At 45.8% G+C, this 23618-nt stretch overlaps 1 protein-coding gene across 1 annotated transcript in view; it reads left to right on the forward strand.

The window, feature by feature from the left end:
• The window catches only part of IDS (iduronate 2-sulfatase), a 46180-nt gene that overhangs the window by 18686 nt on the left and 3876 nt on the right, over positions 1 to 23618 (forward strand). Inside the window, exons 6-8 of the mRNA XM_088478847.1 lie at positions 99 to 269; positions 6197 to 6323; positions 6397 to 6567. Coding sequence (XP_088334973.1) covers positions 99 to 269; positions 6197 to 6323; positions 6397 to 6567 — 469 coding nt within the window. The remainder of the gene's footprint in view (positions 1 to 98; positions 270 to 6196; positions 6324 to 6396; positions 6568 to 23618) is intronic.

The following is a 23618-nucleotide window of genomic DNA, read 5'->3' on the forward strand; positions in this document are numbered from 1 at the left end:
CTTATTAATTACAGCAATGCTTGGCCCACACATAGAATGCAGTTAACCAAATATTTTGACAGATTTTCTTAACTGATTGTATCTATTTTCTGTCCTAGGAGTTTCTCAAGCTATACCCCATTGGCAACATTTCCTTGGCACCTGATCCGGACATACCCAAGAATCTTCCTCCTGTTGCTTACAACCCGTGGACAGACATTCGTAAGCGAGAAGATGTTCAGGCTTTAAACATAAGTTTTCCATATGGTCCAATTCCACCCCATTTCCAGGTATGTCTTGCACAAATTATTCAATACATGGGATTAAATGAATTAAGGTACTGGATCTATATGAGCCAAATAACACTGCAATACCATCATCATATTTACTAAGCCTTGGAGCACTGCATGTACTGAGACATCCCAGTATATAATGTAGAGGCAGCCAATATTGTTTGCTGAACCAATGTTTATAAGAATGCACAATTTGACTATGATGCAATGCCTCAATTATATCACTTCTTCCTTGTGGCTTCATTCTGAATATTGATTCAAAGGTGGGTATATTTACTAGTGCAGGTTTTTAGAAGTGGAGATGTAGCCCATAGCATCCAATCAGATTCTAGCTATTACCTTCTAGAAGGTGCTAGAGAAATGATAAGTTAATCTGATTGGTTGCTGTGAGCAACAACTCCACTTCTAAAAACCTGCACTTTCGTAAATATACCCGAAAATGTCTGTATTCACTCCATATAGAGTACGTGTGAAAAATAATCACATTAATAAAACAGCGCTGTGGTGCACCTCACGAAGAAAAGTGGATGTACAGTAATTAGAATAGATAAAAGTTTTTAATATTGTATAAAAAAAAAAACCATATAAACACATGTTGTGATCATTCACGGTATCTGATCCCTAAATATGGGATTATGCAAACTGTATGTTGTATTCATGGATCCATGTAAATTCTGTATGGAAAATATGTTATTCTCAACCTGCATGCCCATTGCTATTATGTGTGAACCACACGAGTCAGTGCTGACATGAAAGGGCAAAGCCCACTCAGCCAGCACATCTGTTAAAATCCTGTTTATTTACCCCAGCATTACCTGAAGAAAAAGTCTGTATCCTTCTCTTTCCCGTTTGAAAGCACAAAGGGATTATGTCACTGCCCTACAAAAGTGACAAATGTTTTGAAGGGAGAGACAAAGTGATATTACCTAGGTTACATAACTTTGCAGATCACTGAATCTGAAATATTTCCTGCCTGAATGATGTTGTAAATTGTCGAGAAACCCTGTCAGCTTGGCCAGGTAACCTTGTACTGGAAAACCCAGGGGGTCCTCTTAGGCCCTGCTAACCTGACAGGGAGACCCTGTTAAAGTGGGAACAAAAAAGATTTGAATGTTTATAAAAAGCAATCCAACTCCGAATTCAATGTCCATTTCCGGGGAGAAGCCTTTAGGCTGAAATGTACCAATAACTTTTTGGCCTTGTAAGTGTCCTAAAACTCTCTTATTCCTTTTTATTTCTGAAATTATTTGCATGTATAAATTAATTTTTATTAATCACTATCTGAAGTACTCGGCGTTGCCCGAGTGTAAATCTTCAATATATTAAGTTAGGCATCCCAGACGAATTGCCGCCCCCTGTGAAATTTTCATCCAAATCCATCCAGTGGAAGGCTCAGAACAGGCTCCCCGGGTCAAAGTTCTGCCCAGCGTACACCAATGGGAGGTCAGACCAGGACTTAATCTTCAAGTTATTAAGTTAGGCATCCCGGAACAATTGCCATGCATCCAAGACCAATTGCCACTCCGCTGTGGTTTTCATCCAGATCCATCCAGTGGAAGGCCCAGAATAGGCTCCCCGAGTCAAAGTATTGGCCATCTTGCACCAACGGGAGGTTTGACCGGGACCCTAACCCTCCTATAACCCAGCCAGGATCCAACTGGTCCACCTCGTGTTGGTTTCATCCCAATCGGTGCAGGGTTGTCTGAATGCATAACTGGACAGACAATCAAACAGACCAATTAATTTTATATATAAGATTTATTTGTAACTAAGGCTTGGGAAAATTTTTCGGATAAAATACATTTAATCTAGCATATTCAGTGTGATTCTTATTAAACCTGTAAGCCTGTGAGGCCCATGCTACATACCTGTGTGTAATTGAGGGTGAAACATTAATAAGTGTTCGGGAAACGCAAAGGGCCCATCTTGCCCTTTCGTGTTGGCAGTGAAATTGTTTATTTTGGTAAGTGACCAAGGTACGATGGCATCACGACCAGCTGGTCCAGATTGCTGTATCTGAGAGTCAGCCTGAGTTCGTAACAACACATATAAAAATCGAATAACACTAAGAGGGGTATTCAATATGAAACGTTAACTTCACTGTCGAAGTTAACGTTTCATATCGGAGTTTTTACCTGCGTTAAAGTATCGGGCGCGCTCCCGCTTATACCCGTATTCAATATAAAATTAACGAAAACGGGAAACTCCGAAGTTGGATTTGCATAAAGTTACGAATTTTTCCTTAAAAAAATTGTAAGACCCCCCTAAAGTAGTAAAAACATGGGGGATCACTATGGGTACCCCCGTTTTAGACTTTAATTGAAAATCGGGGATTTAAATAGCCGCAGCAGGTGTTTTTTTTCCGACATTGAAGAAGTGATGCAGAAGAGCACTTAGGTTATTTTTTTCGGTTTTTTAAGTGGTCCCATCAAATTTGGGGTACATGAAAATGGGTACTAGCATATTTTTATGTCCCTAAAGTAAGTTTTTAAAAATTCTGCATTTGTGCACCTGCCGCTATAATTCTATTCTAGAAACCATCTGCCGCATACTTGCAGAATAGCCCTGAACCTATTTCCCTATTCTTAAACAATTTTTTCCCTTTTTTTTTTTTCACCCCAATTTTTAAATTAATTTTTTTGAGGTGTCCCTATTTTTTTTTAAAACTTTTTTTGACACAGTTCTTTTTTAAATGTCAGTCCCAGGGGTGCAGGCTATTTTTTTTAAGCCTGCACCCCGAAACCCCAATTCTGCACTTTTTTCGACACCTATTCAATGGTGAAAACTTATCCCCGTTTTTTATCAAAGACTTTTCAAAACTGCGATAAGTCTTTGAAATTGAATACGGTGTAAAACTAAAACCTGCGATAATGATGTCATACCTCCGATATTAACGCAAAAACGATGTTATCGCACCCATATTGAATACCCCTGTTATAGTCTTAAAAAAAAATCTTGTGATAATACCCAATATACCATTTTATATAAATAGACTGTGTAATGGTTAACATTACACAGAGTTTGTGGGTTCGATTCCCACTACGGCCATAACTGTGCGGAGTTTGTATATTCTCCCCGTGCTTGCATGGGTTTTTTCCCACACTCCAAAGATGTACTGGTAGGTTAACTGGTTCCCAACAAAAAAAAAGTAACCCTAGTGTGTATTTGTGTGAGCATGTGATAGAGAACATAGATCGTAAGCTCCACTGGGGCCGCGACTGATGTGAATGGCCAAATATTCTTTGCAAAGAGCTGCAGAATCTGTGTGCGCTATAAAAAAAACTTGGTAATAATAATAATTATATATGTGCGTGTCTCATATTATTCAATTGATGTTTGGTTAGTGTACTATTGGGGGTTTTTCACCATTAAAATAACTATTTCATCAAATCAGCTCCAGTTTTCTGAAGACATCTTAAACATATACACCACTCCATAGGGTAGAAAAATGTCCGACCGAATCTCACTTACAGTATGTGATTCATTAGTGATCCTATTAAAATATTGATAGGGAAAAAACACATCTTATCAAAAAATTTCCAGTAAAATTCATCGTTACCACAGAAACTGTCTTTGTTGTTGGAGGGTAATCTGCAAAATTAAATTCTGTTGCAGCAAATAGTTTCATAGAGAAAACTGAGCCATATGAAGGTTTCTAATGCCACAGATTCTGTAGCTTCTGATGAATGGAGAGAGCATTACTGTTCATGATCACCAATTGACGCGTTTCATTATCCTCTGGATAATTTCTTCAGAGGTAAAATGTGTATGTATTAAAATTGTCCAGACAGGATGTAAATAAACCTTTACACTGCATCTTAATTAGCATTCAGCTGTACAACATGTTTTCTAAATTCTCCTACAGACTAGATTACAATATTTTGAAGCTAAATATAATGTAATAAAACAAACAATCATAAAAACGAAGGTAGTCTTAACTGTACTATTTTCATTGGTATTAAAGATTTCACATTAAATCACAAGCTGTTAACATTTTTACATAATAATATATATTTAACAGCAATTAAACCAAGTGTGGAGAACGAACTCTAGAGTATATAATTATCAGCAAGAAGGGACCTTTTTTATATGCACTATCTTCTTATGAAGAAGAGTCACATTTTATTTTATCTATGACCTTTTGAGATTCCAAATAAAGCATAATTCCATGCCTATGTTGAGTTTCTACCAATAAGGTTATACGAAAGTTTACTATATAGACGTGTAAGCAAATGCTGACATAAACTTATTCACCAGCTGGATTCATGCAATCACATAATACAGTATATTGGAGTAATTAGAAATATATATCTCGCATCTTACTGTAAATAATAATCTTAGTGTTACTATAAAAATATGATTAACTTGATTTATGTTCTGACTGAGGTTATTTAAACTAAATCCAGCCTATTTTTAAAACCTGAGAGACACTACTCAGATGTATATATGTAAATTGTTTGTCTTTTCTAGTGACTAACTTGATGTTATTTACCACTTTGGGCCATTCAGACTAAATACAATGATATTGTAGGGTTTTGGGTTACTTTACATATTTTTAATATGTAAAATAACTATGTAAGATATTGTTTATATGTTGTTGTTAATATATTATTATAAACTTTTTTTTTTTTTTACATATGGTAGTTTAGTTTCAAAACATACCTAAAGTCTCTTTAAGTAATTTATTTTTATCTCTTCTGATTGTATGAGCAGTAAGCAGAAACATATACATATCTGCTACGGACACTATGCACCAACTTTTTTGTATATTTGTAAAGTTGTTGGTACATAGTAAAATGTTTGCCTATTCAATTTTCCAAGACATTGTCAATACAGGTCGAGTCTCCCATATCCAAATATTCCGAAATACGGAATATTCCGAAATACGGAATATTTTCAGCTTGACTGAGATAATGAAACCTTTGATTTTTGATGGTTTAATGTACATAAACTTTGTCTAAGGCACAAATTATTAAAAAGATTGTATAAAATAACCTTCAGGCTGTGTGTATAAGGTGTATATGAAACATAAATGAATTTCATGTATGTACACAAACTTTTTTTGATGCACAAAATTATAAAAAATATTGTCTAAAATGACCTGCAGGCTGTGTGTATAAGGTGTATATAACACATAAATGCATTCTGTGTGTATATTTGGGTCCCATTTCCAAGACATTTCATTATAATATGCAATTATTCCAAAATACGGAATATTCCGATATCCAAAATACCCCTGGTCCCAAGCATTTTGGATATGGGAGACTCAACCTGTATTCTGTTTTGGTATAAATTGGACAGCAACTGAAAGGTGCTTCAATGTCAATTGTAAAGTGCAAAGGAATAGTGCTATTTAAATGTTAATAAATATATGTTACACTGCTTCTCTAATATCCATTAAATAGTACCTATTAAATGGTAAATAAATAAAATACAGATTTTCAGAGTGATGTCAAAACTGTTTGATCACCAATACTGGTTCATTTCTGTATACTGCTGTTTGTAGAGGTATAACTACCAGAAACTATTTTTGCTACATTATGTAGCATCTAGTTAATGAACAAATAACTTGAATACATTTTGCAATCATGTAGTGGTAATTCTAGTTTGTCAGTCTAAATTGTGCAGACGTAGCAAAAAGTATTTATAACCATTCTCCTTAATATACTAATAAACATATGGGTGGTTATGTAATAAGTTCTGAGATGAAGGAACTGGCATGATTTTACAGTGAGGCTAAAAATTATATTATTATAAATAAGTTTACCATATGCTAGACATATTTTATTTTTGGTCTTAATACCTTTTTAATGTGAATTACTATGTGATCTCCAAAAATATTGATCTGACCCAGTTTAGTATGTTTGGCCTGTGCAGTCGGAGCCCTTTCATGTGACATTTGCTTATATATTGTTTTCTTTCAGCGTCTAATACGCCAGAGTTACTTTGCCTCTGTTTCTTACCTTGATGGCCAAGTTGGACAACTGTTGAACGCAGTGGAAAATCTGGGACTTTCGAATGACACCATCATTGTGTTTGCTTCCGATCATGGTACGTGATGAAAGTGGATATAATGTATAATTTTATATCTGCACATTATTGAGTCTTTTCTCCACCCTGTCAGGATGGTCTTTGGGAGAGCATGGTGAATGGGCAAAATACAGCAATTTTGACGTGACTACTCGTGTGCCATTGATGTTTTATGTACCAGGCGTGACCAATAAAGGCCAGCAACAGCAGAACATCTTTACATACATAGATCCCTTTAGCAGAGAAGCTAGGAGAAAGCTTCCAGGTGATGTGCAATCTCTTCTTAAAGATGTTATTCTTTTTATTGTATAAAACATTGCTTTATCTTGTAATGTATTTTCCCTTTATTGGTTGTATTTTATATGAGCACCCTTTTCTTCCTCATTTTTTAATGCAGTGCAGACCCTGGATGCAGTAGTCAGTAGTGCCTACATTTTGGGGACATATTTAGCACTTCACCATGAGACTTTAAATATGTGCCAACAAGTTCAATGTATGAAATTCATTTTACAGATGTGTCCTAACTTGTCTTTGCTGCAGTCACGTTAAACAGCCCCTCTTGGCGCGCCTGGTCCCATGAGACTCTGCTAGCGCCGGACACCTTTTATGTGTCTCTAATTTTACAAATATGTGCCTAAGTCGCAATGCGATGCGACTAGGATGCACTTGTGTGTGTGTGTGTATATATATATATATATATGTCAGAACTCCACTGCACTCGCCACTCTCAGATTTGGGGTGCAGATCTGCACTCGCCATTCCCAGGAATGGGGTGCAAGTGGCTTGTGACCACGTTGCTTAAATAAATAAAATCAGAGAACTCAGCACATGGCTTTGAAATGAAACAAACAAGAATGTGCTTTAACTGCAGACTATCAGATTTAATTTGAGGGTAATTACATCCAAATCAGGTGAACGGTGTAGGAATTACAACGGTTTCTATATGTGCCTCCTGCTTTTTAAGGGGCCAAAAGTAATGGGACTATCAACTCAAAAGCTATTTCATGGACAGGTGTGGGCTATTCCCTCGTTATTTCATTATCAATTAAGCAGGTAAAAGGTCTGGAGTTGATTCTAGGTGTGACATTTGCATTTGGAATCAGTTGCTGTCGACTCTCAGTATGAGATCCAAAGAGCTGTCACTATCAGTGAAGCAAGCCATCATTAGGCTGAAAAATCAAAACAAACCCATCAGAGAGATAGCAAAAACATTAGTTGTGGCCAAATCAACTGTTTGGAACATTCTTAAAAAGAAAGAACGCACCGGAGAGCTCAGCAACACCAAAAGACCTAGAAGACCACGGAAAACCACTGTGGTGGATGACAGAAGAATTATTTCCCTGGTGAAGAAAAACCCCTTCACAACAGTTGGCCAAATCAAGAACACTCTCCAGGAGGTAGGTGTATATGTGCCAAAGTCAACAATTAAGAGAAGACTTCACAAGAGTGAATATAGAGGGTTCGCCGCAAGATGTAAACCATTGGTGAGCCACAAAAACAGGAAGACCAGATTAGAGTTTGCTAAACAACATCTAAAAAAGCCATTACAGTTCTGGAACAACATCCTATGGACAGATGAGACAAAGATCAACTTGTACCAGAGTGATGGGAAGAGAAGAGTATGGAGAAGGAAAGGAACTGCTCATGATCCAAAACATACCACCTCATCAGTGAAGCATGGTGGTGGTAGTGTCATGGCGTGGGCATGTATGGCTGCCAATGAAACTGGTTCCCTTGTATTTATTGATGATGTGACTGTTGACAAAAGCAGCAGAATGAGTTCTGAAGTGTTTCGGGCAATATTATATGCTCATATTCAGTCAAATGCTTCAGAACTCATTGGACGGTTCTTCACAGTGCAGATGGATAATGACCCGAAGCATACTGCAAAAGCAACCAAAGAGTTTTTTAAGGCTAAAAAGTGGAATGTTATGCAATGGCCAAGTCAATCCCCTGACCTGAATCCGATTGAGCATGCATTTCACTTGATGAAGACAAAACTGAAGGGAAAATGCCCCAAGAACAAGCAGGAACTGAAGACATTTACAGTAGAGGCCTGGCAGAGCATCACCAGGGATGGAACCCAGCGTCTGGTGATGTCTATGCATTCCAGACATTAGGCTGTAATTGCCTGCAAAGGATTTGCAACAAAGTATTAAAAAGGGAAAGATAGATTTAGGATTGTTTAGTTTGTCCCATTACTTTTGGCCCCTTAAAAAGTGGGAGGCACATATAGAAACCGTTGTAATTCCTACACCGTTCACCTGATTTGGATGTAATTACCCTCAAATTAAATCTGAAAGTCTGCAATTAAAGAACATCTTTCATTACAAAGCCATTGTGGTGGTGAATAGAGGCCAAAATAAGAAAATTCTGTCAATGTCCCAAAATTTATGCACCTGACTGTGTATGTATGTATGTATATATATATATATATTAGGGGTGAGCGGGTTCGGATTTCTGAAATCCGAACCCCCCCGAGCCCCCCCGATCCGAGTCCGATCCGAGTCAGGCTCGACTTTTCCCGCCTGACTCGGATCTGACATCGAGGCAAAACGTCATCATCCCGCCTTCCGAGTCTCGCGGGTTTTGGATCCTATATAAGGTACCCGCGTCGGCGCCATTTTCTCACTCGGCTGTGGACAGTGAAGAGGGAGGGTGGGAGTTAGTGCTGTGTAGTGTAGTGTAGTGTAGTGTAGTGCTGCTGTTGTCCACTACTTCAAAGTCCATAGGGGCTGGCTGTGTTGTGCTGTGCTGCTGTTGTTAATAGGGGCTGTGTCCACTACTTCAAAGTCCATAGGGGCTGGCTGGACTGTGTTGTGCAGTCAGTTCTCCATAGGGGCTATGTCCACTCCAAAGTCCTGTGCAGTGTCCCAGTCCTAAAGGGGTGCTGTAGTGTTGTCCAGGGGGTGCTCTGTCCATCAGGGGTGCTCCCCCCAAGTGCTAAAAAAATAATATATTTTCTGTGTTTGTGAATTGTGTGCGCAGTAGCCGCACGTGCATCAACAAAGTAGTGCCAAGCGTGCGCCTGTGTCATAAGTAAAGGGCCGGCTGGCTTGACCGTTAAAGGGTGCTGTAACCCCCGAAAGTACACTCCAGTCCAAACCCAAAAAAAATTATTTCTACTTCAGGGTCCATAGGGTATCCACAGGATACCTTGGGGTATAGGTGTGACGTCAGTCGCAGGGCACCAAAGAGTTAAGCTTTCAGCCTCCCAGGATGCACTAGGTCCCCCTCCTATACCCCGCCCCCGGGCCAAGGCACCTCAGTTTAGTTTGGTGCCCGGCCGGAGTCGGGTGCACCTGTTGGAGTGGGGGCTAGAAGAGCCCCTGAAGCTTATTCTTCATGCAGCTGTGGCTGCACAACTGGATGTACAGCATGGACAGTCAGTCCTGACGTCCATGCTGTCTTCCCTACACCCCGCCGTTACCAGAACGCCGGTACTGATCCGGGGATGCTGGTGGGCGTCTGGGGTCACAGCTAGCGGTGACCCCAGATGCTCCGGACCATGGCCGGATTCAAGGGGGACAGAGGTAAGCAGCGGGGTCCCGCGGTGGGTCCCCGCTGATCACATGGTCCTAAGTCCCCAGGCAGGGGGCTCCCTGGGGACTGGCTGCAGCGTGGAGCCAGGCGACCAACCTGCGCTTCCACTACCCCCTGGGACAGCGGACCGCAGCAGAGCGGTAGCGCTGCGGCGTCCCAGGGGTTAAATGCATGCCAGGGGAGCGCGCCTTCCCTGTCTCACAGCCGGCGCCTCCCCCGCTGCACACAGCCCTCTCTGCATGCTGCCGACTGGTCCTGTGGCAGCGCTCCTCCCCCAGGCCAGCCTCCTCTCTGCTCCTCGGCGGCCATCTTCTCCAGAACGCATGGTGAACGCTGCTGGAAGCGCTGGACGGAAGCATCGTGGTCTGGGTCCCCCCGCATACCTCTCCTCCGCTGTGGTCAGGTCTGTGTATGCAGCGCTGTGTCCTACCAGGCCCTGTGTCTGTGTAGTTGAGTGATCAGCGCTGTTAGTGCAGGAATTGTTATTTCTCTGCATTGTATGTGACTGTGCTAGCGCTGCTGCCTGTAATCTTTTCTTCATCTAAACTGTCAGCTTTATTACTGTCCCTGTTCTTTCTGCTAAAGCCCTTGCGGTGCGGTGCTGCAGGGTGGTCTCTCGCCTATTTAATACTTAATTGGTGAGAGAGGTCACATACGTGGTGCCATCATGTCTGAAAGTGATTTTCCCCTCCGGCTACAGTGTACCACGTGCAAAGTACCGTTAGCGGAGGGGGAGGGTAGCGCGGAGGGCCTTTGCCGGCAGTGTTTGTCCATGGCGCGGCCTATTACGGTTACAGCACCGGTACAGGAGCCGCCCTGGGCTTGTTTCGCTCAGGCGTTAACAGCTTTAGTGGGCCAGTTAGCTCCGCAGCCCGCGTTTACTCCGATGGGTTTGTCCCAGCAGTCTGTGGTGTCGTCACCCATGCAGGGGTTCCCACGACAATTGGTGGTACCCCACAGTCTCCCTATTTCCCCGCTCCCGGGTTCTCAGGAGCCAGCGTGGGTTAACTCCCTGACGAGTTCTGTACAGCACTTGTCGCATGTGTTGCAAGGGGAGTCTGTGATGCGGTCTCATAAAAGGCCGGTGGCGTCTCTGTCCGCTCCTTATGAGGATGACGAAGGGACGTCTGATGATGGGGAGATTCTAGATCCTTACGATCAGGAACCTCTCCATACTAAGGACGCTGATGCTAAGTCCAAAGTATATATTCCTGGACTTATTCGGGCGGTCCGCACAGCCTTGGTGATTGAGGACGAAGTTCCCCCAGCGGCTAAATCTAAGTATGCCTTTTTCAAAGATGTGAAGGGCGATGCCACAGTCTTTCCTCTTTCGGGTCAGTTGGTGGACCATTTAGAGGAGGCGTGGAAACAACCTGGCAAAAGATACCAGCCGCAGAGACGCCTGGCGGTGGCTTATCCGTTCGCGGATAATTATTTTGCGAAGTGGGAATCCCCTCCACAGGTGGATTCTCACGTGACCCGTCTTGTCCGTAGTGCCACATTGCCGATGCCATCCATGTCCTCCCTTAAGGATGCTACGGACCGCAAGGTAGAAATCTGCCTGAAGTCCGCTTATTCCCTTGCAGGGGGGGCAGCACGGCCGGCTATGGCCATTTGCTGGGTTGCCAGAGCGATGGAGCGCTGGGCGGATTCATTAGAGGCTTCTTTTGAATCCGACTGTCCGGCCGATCAGGCGGAGTTGATTGGCAATCTCCGTGATTCGGCCACCTACATCAACGAGGCGGCTCTAGACATTAGTACTCTGGTGTCTAGAATTTCTTCAGCAGCGGTAGCTGCTCGTCGCACCTTGTGGCTGCGATCCTGGAAGGCGGACGCAGATTCCAAGAAAGGTCTGGAAGCGTTGCCGTTTACCGGAGAAGTTCTCTTCGGTCCGGATCTGGATAAGATTGTGGCCACGCTGGCGGCAGCCAAATCTGCCTGTCTCCCGTCGGCCGCTGCTCCTTCTGGTTCGGGACCATCGTCCTTTCGGTCATCTAGGGCCCAGGGCAGGCCCAAACCACAGTCGTTTCCTCGACAGGCTGGCCCTAAGAAATCGGTCAAGCCCCGGAAGCAGGCATGGAGTACCAGACGTCCGGCCCCCAAGCCAGATGACAAGCCTGCGGCCTGACGGTCCGGGCCTCCCTTTGGGGGATCCCAGGGTGGGAGGCCGCCTGCTACAGTTCGCCCAGTGTTGGTCGACCACTACGACAGACACTTGGGTTCTGGAGGTGGTTTCTCACGGATACGCCCTCTCCTTCCGGCACAGACCCCCGGCTCGCTTCTTCACCACGGGTCTCCCATCAGACCGGAACAAGGCTACGGAGCTGCGGAAGGTATTGCACACTCTGCTCCAGGCTGGAGTTATAGTGGCGGTTCCATTCTCCCAGAGGGGCCAGGGTTTCTATTCAAATCTATTTTTGGTACAGAAACCCAATGGGTCATATCGTCCGATTCTCAACCTCAAAGCACTCAACGAGTCTTTGCGGGTCCCGAAGTTTCGGATGGAGACCCTACGGTCCATCATTCTGGCGCTGGAACCTGGGGACTACTTGGTGTCATTGGACATACAGGACGCTTACCTGCATGTCCCTATTCTTTGGCGCCATCAACAGTTCCTCAGGTTCGCAATCAGCAGCGACCACTTCCAGTTTCGGGCGTTACCTTTTGGCCTGGCAACAGCACCACGTGTTTTCACCAAGGTGATGGCGGTCATGGCGGCTTCTCTGCGGCTGCAGGGAGTCCGCATGTTGCCGTATTTGGACGACCTGTTATTGGTGGCAGGATCTCCAGAGCTCCTGTTACGCCACTTGGACCTGACCATTGCACTGCTGCAACGGCACGGCTGGCTAATCAACTGGCAGAAATCCACTCTAATCCCGTCTCGGAGGATTCTGCATCTTGGAGCCTTATTGGACTCGGGACAGCAAAGGATCTTCGTGACGGAGGACAAGATCTCTGCTTTACAGTCAAGGGTGCGCAGTTGTCTGCACAGCCGCCGGGTGTCCTTACACTCGGCGATGAGGTTACTGGGCTCCATGGTGTCGGTGTTCGACATGGTGGAATACGCCCAGTTTCACTCCAGATCTCTGCAGCACCTGATCCTGTCCAAGTGGAACGGGCTGACTCAGTCTCTGAAGTCCCAGACGATTGTGCTCACCCAGGAGGTTCGCCTGTCCCTTACGTGGTGGTTACAGACGACCCACCTCAACAAGGGACGTCCGTTCTGGGTTCCAAATTGGGTCCTGTTGACAACGGACGCCAGTCTTCGGGGCTGGGGAGCAGTTTCGGGTCCACACTTGTTCCAGGGCAGGTGGACGCCGACAGAAGCGGAGCTTCCAATAAATATCTTGGAACTCCGTGCGGTCTTCAATGCTCTCCAGCAGGCACAGCGGTTTCTCCAGGGTCGCCCGGTGCAGGTCCAGTCGGACAACGCTACCACCGTGGCCTACATAAACAGGCAAGGAGGAACTCGCAGTCGGGCGGCTCTCGTAGAGGTCTCTCGGATCCTGGTTTGGGCGGAGCGCAATCTTCCGGCCATATCAGCGGTCTTCATCCCGGGAGTGCTCAATTGGGAGGCGGACTTTCTAAGTCGCCAGGACGTTCATCCGGGGGAATGGTCCCTGCACCCGGACGTTTTTCAACTACTGGTGGACAGGTGGGGTCTTCCAGAAATCGACCTCATGGCGTCCCGGCACAACAACAAGTTGCCGGTGTACGGGTCTCGCACAAGAGACGAAGGGGCGTCTCTGGTGGATGCTCTGTCCGTCCGGTGGACGTTCCGGTTCGCATACCTGTTCCCTCCGGTCTCCCTTCTTCCACGGGTAATCCGGAAATTCAAACAGGAAGGAGGGACGCTCCTGTTGATAGCTCCCGCGTGGCCCAGACGGCACTGGTTCTCAGACCTTCAGGGTCTGTCCGTGGACATTCCTCTGCGGTTGCCGCTACGACCGGACCTTCTGTCTCAGGGTCCTTGCCTTCACCCGGACCTGACTCGGCTGTCTTTGACGGCGTGGCTGTTGAGACGGCCATGCTGAGGTCCCGGGGGTTTTCCAGCTCTGTGGTGCGTACCATGTTGCGAGCTCGGAAACCGTCTTCCGCGAGGATATACCATCACGTGTGGCATACGTTCTTCCAGTGGTGTCGACCGAGAGGTTATGCACCGCGGGAGTTTCGTCTGTCTCGGATTCTCGCCTTCCTGCAAGCGGGAATAGATCATGGGCTTCGCCTTGCTTCTTTGAAGGTACAGGTTTCGGCCCTATCTGTCTGGTTTCACCGTAGGATTGCTACAATCCCGGATGTGCGCACCTTTATGCAGGGTGTTCTCCGCATTCAGCCGCCCTTTGTTCCACCTGTGGCGCCTTGGGATTTGGCTGTGGTCCTGAGGGCTCTCCAAGGACCGCCGTTTGAACCACTGGGCTCAGTGGATCTTAAATGGCTAACAGCTAAGACTGTTTTCCTTCTGGCCATTGCTTCGGCCAGATGTGTTTCTGAGTTAGGGGCTCTTTCTTGTAGACCCCCTTTCTTGGTTTTTTATGGGAACAGGGCAGTGCTCCGCACTCGGCCCGAGTTTCTTCCCAAAGTTGTTTCCCAGTTTCATATTAACGAGGAAATAGTTGTTCCGGCCTTTAACTCACCGGGTCTTTCCGTGGGTGAGGCCTCTTTGGATGTTGTGCGGGCCTTAAGGACTTATGTTGACCGCACTTCTTCGTTTAGGAAGTCGGACGCTTTGTTTGTCCTCTTTGGCTTCCGTAAAAAGGGTTGGCCTGCTTCAAAGCAAACTTTGGCAGCCTGGATCCGTATGGCTATTTCTGAAGCTTATCTTCATGAAGGCCTACCGGTCCCTCCTTCTCTGAAGGCTCATTCCACTAGGTCTGTGGGTCCTTCGTGGGCAGCTCGACGTGGTGCCTCGGCAGTTCAGATCTGCAAGGCTGCTACGTGGTCTTCTGTCCATACCTTCGTGAGGTATTACAGGTTTGACACCTTCGCCTCTCAGGATGCTTCCTTCGGGCGGCGGATTCTCCTTTCTGCACAGGAGCGTCCCCACCCTTAAAGGATACTGCTTTGGGACATCCCCAAGGTATCCTGTGGATACCCTATGGACCCTGAAGTAGAAAATATGAGATATGGTAAGAACTTACCCTTGTTATCTCTATTTCTACGAAGTCCATAGGGTTCCACAGGACTCCCGCCCTGTCGCACCTGTGCTGCAGATGGGCTTTGCTCTGGTCACCGGTTTTCCGTCTCCCTCTGGTGAGAATGTGATTCTTGTATGTGTCCAGATCTTTGTTCTCTCTCTTCCTTCTCCTCCTCCGGCCTATGGCTTGGTAACTAACTGAGGTGCCTTGGCCCGGGGGCGGGGTATAGGAGGGGGACCTAGTGCATCCTGGGAGGCTGAAAGCTTAACTCTTTGGTGCCCTGCGACTGACGTCACACCTATACCCCAAGGTATCCTGTGGAACCCTATGGACTTCGTAGAAATAGAGATAACAAGGGTAAGTTCTTACCATATCTCATATTTTTCTGTGTTTGTGAATTGTGTGCGCAGTAGCCGCACGTGCATCAACAAAGTAGTGCCAAGCGTGCGCCTGTGTCATAAGTAAAGGGCCGGCTGGCTTGACCGTTAAGGGTGCTGTAACCCCCGAAAGTACACTCCAGTCCAAACCAAAAAAAAAATTATTTTCTGTGTTTGTGAATTGTGTGCGCAGTAGCCGCACGTGCATCAACAAAGTAGTGCCAAGCGTGCGCCTGTGTCCCATAAGTAAAAGGCCGGCTGGCTTGTCCGTTAAAGGGTGCTGTAACCCCCGAAAGTACACTCCAGTCCAAACCAAAAAAAAAATTATTTTCTGTGTTTGTGAATCGTGTGCGCAGTAGCCGCACGTGCATCAACAAAGTAGTGCCAAGCGTGCGCCTGTGTCATAAGTAAAGGGCCGGCTGGCTTGACCGTTAAGGGTGCTGTAACCCCCGAAAGTACACTCCAGTCCAAACCCAAAAAAAAATTATTTTCTGTGTTTGTGAATTGTGTGCGCAGTAGCCGCACGTGCATCAACAAAGTAGTGCCAAGCGTGCGCCTGTGTCATAAGTAAAGGGCCGGCTGGCTTGACCGTTAAAGGGTGCTGTAACCCCCAAAGTACACTCCAGTCCAAACCAAAAAAAAAATTATTTTCTGTGTTTGTGAATTGTGTGCGCAGTAGCCGCACGTGCATCAACAAAGTAGTGCCAAGCGTGCGCCTGTGTCATAAGTAAAGGGCCGGCTGGCTTGACCGTTAAAGGGTGCTGTAACCCCCGAAAGTACACTCCAGTCCAAACCAAAAAAAAATTATTTTCTGTGTTTGTGAATTGTGTGCGCAGTAGCCGCACGTGCATCAACAAAGTAGTGCCAAGCGTGCGCCTGTGTCATAAGTAAAGGGCCGGCTGGCTTGACCGTTAAGGGTGCTGTAACCCCCGAGAGTACACTCCAGTCCAAACCAAAAAAAAAATTATTTTCTGTGTTTGTGAATTGTGTGCGCAGTAGCCGCACGTGCATCAACAAAGTAGTGCCAAGCGTGCGCCTGTGTCATAAGTAAAGGGCCGGCTGGCTTGACCGTTAAAGGGTGCTGTAACCCCCGAAAGTACACTCCAGTCCAAACCAAAAAAAAATTATTTTCTGTGTTTGTGAATTGTGTGCGCAGTAGCCGCACGTGCATCAACAAAGTAGTGCCAAGCGTGCGCCTGTGTCATAAGTAAAGGGCCGGCTGGCTTGACCATTAAGGGTGCTGTAACCCCCGAAAGTACACTCCAGTCCAAACCAAGAAAAAAATTATTTTCTGTGTTTGTGAATTGTGTGCGCAGTAGCCGCACGTGCATCAACAAAGTAGTGCCAAGCGTGCGCCTGTGTCATAAGTAAAGGGCCGGCTGGCTTGACCGTTAAAGGGTGCTGTAACCCCCGAAAGTACACTCCAGTCCAAACCAAAAAAAAATTATTTTCTGTGTTTGTGAATTGTGTGCGCAGTAGCCGCACGTGCATCAACAAAGTAGTGCCAAGCATGCGCCTGTGTCATAAGTAAAGGGCCGGCTGGCTTGACCGTTAAGGGTGCTGTAACCCCCGAGAGTACACTCCAGTCCAAACCAAAAAAAAAATTATTTTCTGTGTTTGTGAATTGTATGCGCAGTAGCCGCACGTGCATCAACAAAGTAGTGCCAAGAGTGCGCCTGTGTCATAAGGGCCGGCTGGCTTGACCGTTAAAGGGTGCTGTAACCCCCAAAGTACACTCCAGTCCAAACCAAAAAAAAAATTATTTTCTGTGTTTGTGAATTGTGTGCGCAGTAGCCGCACGTGCATCAACAAAGTAGTGCCAAGCGTGCGCCTGTGTCATAAGTAAAGGGCTGGCTGGCTTGACCGTTAAGGGTGCTGTAACCCCCGAAAGTACACTCCAGTCCAAACCAAAAAAAAAATTATTTTCTGTGTTTGTGAATTGTGTGCGCAGTAGCCGCACGTGCTTCAACAAAGTAGTGCCAAGCGTGCGCCTGTGTCATAAGTAAAGGGCCGGCTGGCTTGACCGTTAAAGGGTGCTGTAACCCCCGAAAGTACACTCCAGTCCAAACCAAAAAAAAAATTATTTTCTGTGTTTGTGAATTGTGTGCGCAGTAGCCGCACGTGCATCAACAAAGTAGTGCCAAGAGTGCGCCTGTGTCATAAGGGCCGGCTGGCTTGACCGTTAAAGGGTGCTGTAACCCCCAAAGTACACTCCAGTCCAAACCAAAAAAAAAATTATTTTCTGTGTTTGTGAATTGTGTGCGCAGTAGCCGCACGTGCATCAACAAAGTAGTGCCAAGCGTGCGCCTGTGTCATAAGTAAAGGGCTGGCTGGCTTGACCGTTAAGGGTGCTGTAACCCCCGAAAGTACACTCCAGTCCAAACCAAAAAAAAAATTATTTTCTGTGTTTGTGAATTGTGTGCGCAGTAGCCGCACGTGCTTCAACAAAGTAGTGCCAAGCGTGCGCCTGTGTCATAAGTAAAGGGCCGGCTGGCTTGACCGTTAAAGGGTGCTGTAACCCCCGAAAGTACACTCCAGTCCAAACCAAAAAAAAAATTATTTTCTGTGTTTGTGAATTGTGTGCGCAGTAGCCGCACGTGCATCAACAAAGTAGTGCCAAGCGTGCGCCTGTGTCATAAGTAAAGGGCCGGCTGGCTTGACCGTTAAGGGTGCTGTAACCCCCGAAAGTACACTCCAGTCCAAACCAAAAAAAAAATTATTTTCTGTGTTTGTGAATTGTGTGCGCAGTAGCCGCACGTGCATCAACAAAGTAGTGCCAAGCGTGCGCCTGTGTCATAAGTAAAGGACCGGCTGGCTTGACAATTAAAGGGTGCTGTAACCCCCAAAGTACACTCCAGTCCAAACCAAAAAAAAAATTATTTTCTGTGTTTGTGAATTGTGTGCGCAGTAGCCGCACGTGCATCAACAAAGTAGTGCCAAGAGTGCGCCTGTGTCATAAGGGCCGGCTGGCTTGACCGTTAAAGGGTGCTGTAACCCCCAAAGTACACTCCAGTCCAAACCAAATAAAAAATTATTTTCTGTGTTTAGCCGCACGTATATATCAAATCGATATAACATAAATGGAGGACCAAACTTTCTCCGATAAAAATAAAATAGAGAAAGATCAAGAACCACTTCCTCCTAGTGCTGAAGCTGCTGCCACTAGTCATGACATAGACGATAACATGCCATCAACGTCGTCTGCCAAGGCCGATGCCCAATGTCATAGTAGAGGGCACATACAATCCCAAATGGCAAAGTTCAGGAAAATGACCTTGAAAAAGACATTTAAATCAGCTGAAGAGAAACGTAAACTTGCCAATATGCCATTTACGACACGGAGTGGCAAGGAACGGCTAAGGTCGATCCCTAGTATGTTCATGACTAGTGGTTCAGCTTCACATGACGATGGAAGCCCTCCTCCCACTAAAAAAATCAAAAGAGTTAAGCTGGCAAAAGCACAGCGAAGAACTGTGCTTTCTAAGAAGATATCACAAATCCCCAAGGAGAGTCCAAGTGTGGTGGTGGTTGCGATGCCTGACCTTCCCAGCACTGGACGGGAAGAGGTGGCTCTTTCCACCATTTGCACGCCCCCTGCAAGTGCTGAAAGGAGCACCCACAGTCCACTTGCTGATATGCAAATTGAAGATGTCACTGTTGAAGTACAACAGGATGAGGATACTGGTGTAGCTGGCGCTGAGGAGGAAGTTGGCGAGGAGGATTCTGATGGTGATGTGGTTTGTTTAAATCAGGCTCCGGGGGAGACAGTTGTTGTCCGTGGGATGAAAAAGCCCATCACGGTCATGCCTGGGCAGAAGACCAAACATTCCACCTCTTTGGTCTGGCAATATTTCTATCCAAATCTGGACAACAACTGTCTTGCCATATGTACCATATGTAAAGGTGAAATAAGTAGGGGTAGGGACGTCAACCACCTAGGAACATCCTCCCTTATACGGCACCTGCAGCGCGTTCATAAAAAGTTACTGTCAAGTTCAGAAACTTTGGCTAAGACCGTAAGCAGTCCAGGGACACCTAAATCCCGTTGTCCTGTTGTATCCAAGCGCCTGCAAACCACACCGTCAACTCCCTCCTCGTCAATTTCCTCCTTAGTCAGGATCGGAAGTAGTCCTGCAGGCCATGTCACTGGCATGACTGACTCTCCTATCCGGGATTCCTCTGGAGGATCCTGCATTGCTACGCCTACTGCTGCCGCTGCTGCTGTTGCTGCTGCTGGGAGTCGTTCATCATCCCAGAGAGGAAGTAGGAACACCACTACTTTTACTAAACAATTGACCCTCCAACAGTCCTTAGCGAGGAGGATGAAGTACGACAGCAGTCATCCTGAAGCAAAACGTATAACTGAGGCCTTGACTGCTATGTTGGTGTTAGACGTGCGTCCGGTATCCGCCATTAGTGCAGTGGGATCTAGACAATTGATGGAGGTAGTGTGTCCCCGGTTCCAAATCCCGTCTAGATTCCACTTCACTAGGCAGGCGATACCGAGACTGTACAGAAACGTCAGAAAAAGTGTCCTCAGTGTCCTGAAAAATGCCGTTGTACACAATGTCCACTTAACCACGGACATGTGGACAAGTGGAACAGGGCAGACTAAGGACTATATGACTGTGACAGCCCACTGGGTAGATGTATCACCTTACGCAGCAACAGCAGCAGCGTCACCAGTAGCAGCATCTCAGAAATGCCAGCTCGTTACAAGGCAGGCTACGCTGTGTATCACCGGTTTCAGTAAGAGGCACACCGCCAACAACCTCTTAGAGAAACTGAGGGAAATCATCGCCCAGTGGCTTACCCCACTTAGACTCTCCTGGGGATTTGTGATATCTGACAACGCCACCAATATTGTGCGGGCATTACATCTGGGCAAATTCCAGCACGTCCCATGTTTTGCTCACACAATAAACTTGGTGGTGCAGAATTTTCTGAAAAGCGACAGGGGCGTGCAGGAGACGCTTTGGGTGGCCCGAAAAATTTCTGGCCACTTTCGCCATTCAGCGACTGCGTGCCGAAGACTGGAGCGCCAGCAAACACTCTTGAACCTGCCCCGCCATCACCTGAAGCAAGAGGTTGTGACGCGGTGGAACTCAACCCTCTATATGCTTCAGAGGATGGAGGAGCAGCAAAAGGCCATACAAGCCTATACATCCACCTATGACATAGGCAAAGGAGGGGGTATGCACCTGACTCAAGCGCAGTGGAGAATGATTTCCGTGTTGTGCAAGGTTCTCCAGCCCTTCGAACTTGCCACACGTGAAGTCAGTTCAGACACTGCCAGCTTGAGTCAGGTCATTCCCCTCATCAGGCTTTTGCAGAAGCAGCTGGAGAAAGTGAAGGAGGAGCTAAGACGGAGCGATTCCGCTCGGCATGTGGGACTTGTGGATGAAGCCCTTCATTCGCTTTGCCAGGATTCCAGGGTGGTCAATCTGTTGAAATCAGACCACTACGTTTTGGCCACCGTGCTCGATCCTAGGTTTAAAGCCTATGTGGTGTCTCTCTTTCCGGCCGACACAAGCCTGCAGAGGTGCAAAGACCTGCTGGTGAACATACTGTCAGCTGAAGCGGAACGTGACACGTCAACGGCTCCTTCATTTTCTCCTGCAACTGGGGCTGCCAGGAAAAAACTTAGGTGTCCTAAGCAACCCGCTGGCGGTGATGCAGGGCAGGCAGGACCAAGTTTGGACATCTGGTCCGGACTGAAGGACCTGGCAACAATTTCTGACATGTCTACTGTCACTGCATATGATACTGTCACCATTGACAGAATGGTGGAGGATTACATCGGTGACAGCATCCAAGTAGGCATGGCAGACAGTCCATACCTGTACTGGCAATAAAAGAGGCAATTTGGAGGCCCCTGTACAAACTGGCTCTATTTTACCTGAGTTGCCCCCCCTCCAGTGTGTACTCCGAAAGAGTGTTTAGTGCAGCCGGGAACCTTGTCAGCGAAAGGCGTAGGAGGTTGCTTCCACAGAATGTGGAGAAGATGATGTTCATCAAAATGAATTATCAGCTCTTCCAGGGAGACCAGCCTCCAGAAGGTACAGAGGGACCTGTGGTGGTGGATTCAAGTGGGGACGAGTTAATACTTTGTGAGGATGAGGATGTACACACTGAAGAGGGTGAGGAATCGGTGGATGAGGAGGATGAGGATGACATCTTGCCTCCGTAGAGCCAGTTTGTGCAGGGACACATTAATTGCCAGCTTGTTTTGTGGGTGCCCAAACGAACCAATCATTTCAGCCACAGTTGTGTGGCAGACCCTGGCGCTGAAATGATTGGTTTGTTAAAGTGTGCATGTCCTGTTTATACAACATAAGGGTGGGTGGGAGGGCCCAAGGACAATTCCATCTTGCACCTCTTTTTTTTCTTTGCATTATGTACAGTTTGGGGCCTAGTTTTTCAAACTGCCATCCTGTCTGCCACTGCAGTTTCACGCCTAGATGGGTCACGTGTTTGTGCCGCCCACTCGTGTCGCTTAGCATAGTCATCCAGCTACCTCGGTGCAACGTTTTGGACATAAAAACACTATTGTGAGGTGTGAGGTGTTCAGAATAGACTGGAAATGAGTGGAAATTAAGGTTATTGAGGTTAATAATAGCATAGGAGCAGAAAAACCTACAAATTCTGTGATTTTAGCTGTTTTTATGCTTTTTAAAAAAAAAATACAGATCCAAAACACAAAACCCAGAACCCAAAACACGGAAGGGTGGTTTTGGCAAAACCAATCCAGATCCAAAACACGAAGAAAGATCCAGATCCAAAACCAAAACACAAAACACGAAAAGTGGCCGGTGCACACCCCTAATATATATATGTATATATATATATATTTATTTATATATATTATAATATAATGTGCAACTGAGTCTCTCAATTAGCATACAAAGTGCTGCAATGCAGCAGCCTCAGCTTTTTTTTAATCCGTTCATTTTCCTGGTACGTCCTAGTCGCATCGCATTGCGGATTACACGCATCTTCGGCAAAAAAAAGTCGCCCAGCGCTAGCAGAATTGCACGGAACCTGACTGCTCACTCACGCCAGGCAAGTTGTGCTGCGTAGCATATTGAGGCTACATGGGCAAGGACACTCATATAGCATGTTTTTTTGGGGGGCTGTACAATTTTCTTGCATCAGATACTGTATCATACACTAATTCTGTAGGGACCCTGATATTTCCACTCTCACTCAGTCTCTGGCTTCCTTCTTGTCTTCATTCACTTTTCCATGATAAGTACAGAAAAGTGGGGAAAGATACAGCTCTCTGTACTAATATTCAGGGCACAACATAGCATGTGTGAATACAAATTTTTAATCTTAAAAATTCATGTGCATAAAATCACAATGCTAAAGATACATTTATAAGGAAATGCAAAATAATAATGATGAATAAATAATAAATAACATGATATAAATTAGCGTAAAAAGTTCACTCAATCCACACAGTGTATATACTCAGTCCCAGATGTTATAATTAGTGAATGGTGCGCAATCACAGCTTTATCAAAAGACCTTTTGATAAAGCTGTGATTGCTCACAGCAAAACGCGTCAAGGGCCTGGCTGATCCACTCTCCACAACTCCGAACCAACGGGAGCCGCTATTTGTCCATTGGCATTTCTGCACCATTCGCTATCTGCAGACTGGACCTGTGCTATAAGAACCTGTGCGATCTCCAAACTTCATACTGGTGTCTCCAAATTACTTAAACCAGCAGCTGATTGAACCTGTGCTACAGGGAACTACGGTAAAAGAGACTACCCCTTATACCACCAGCTGATCGAACCTGTGCTACAGGAAACTGTGGTAAAAGAGACCACATCTATACCACCAGCTGATCGAACCTGTGCTACAGGGAACTACGGTAAAAGAGACTACCCCTTATACCACCAGCTGATTGAACCTGTGCTACAGGGAACTACGGTAAAAGAGACTACCCCTTATACCACCAGCTGATCGAACCTGTGCTACAGGGAACTACGGTAAAAGAGACTACCCCTTATACCACCAGCTGATCGAACCTGTGCTACAGGGAACTACGGTAATAGAGACCACCTCTATACCAAAAAAACGGACCAGCGGTATATCAGACTTATAAAAGCTCTGCTAGCATTGCTTAAGGAATACCACTACCGTGGCTACTGGATATGGTAACTATCATCTCATGTTGGTTCTAGCACTATATAGCACCAAGAGATAGTTAATGTATGAGTCCATGCAAGAAACAAAGGCCCCAACTAATTA

The sequence above is a fragment of the Taudactylus pleione genome, unplaced genomic scaffold (assembly GCF_031769625.1).
Source record: "Taudactylus pleione unplaced genomic scaffold, aTauple2 ptg000222l, whole genome shotgun sequence".
NCBI classification, from domain to species: Eukaryota; Metazoa; Chordata; class Amphibia; order Anura; family Myobatrachidae; genus Taudactylus; species Taudactylus pleione.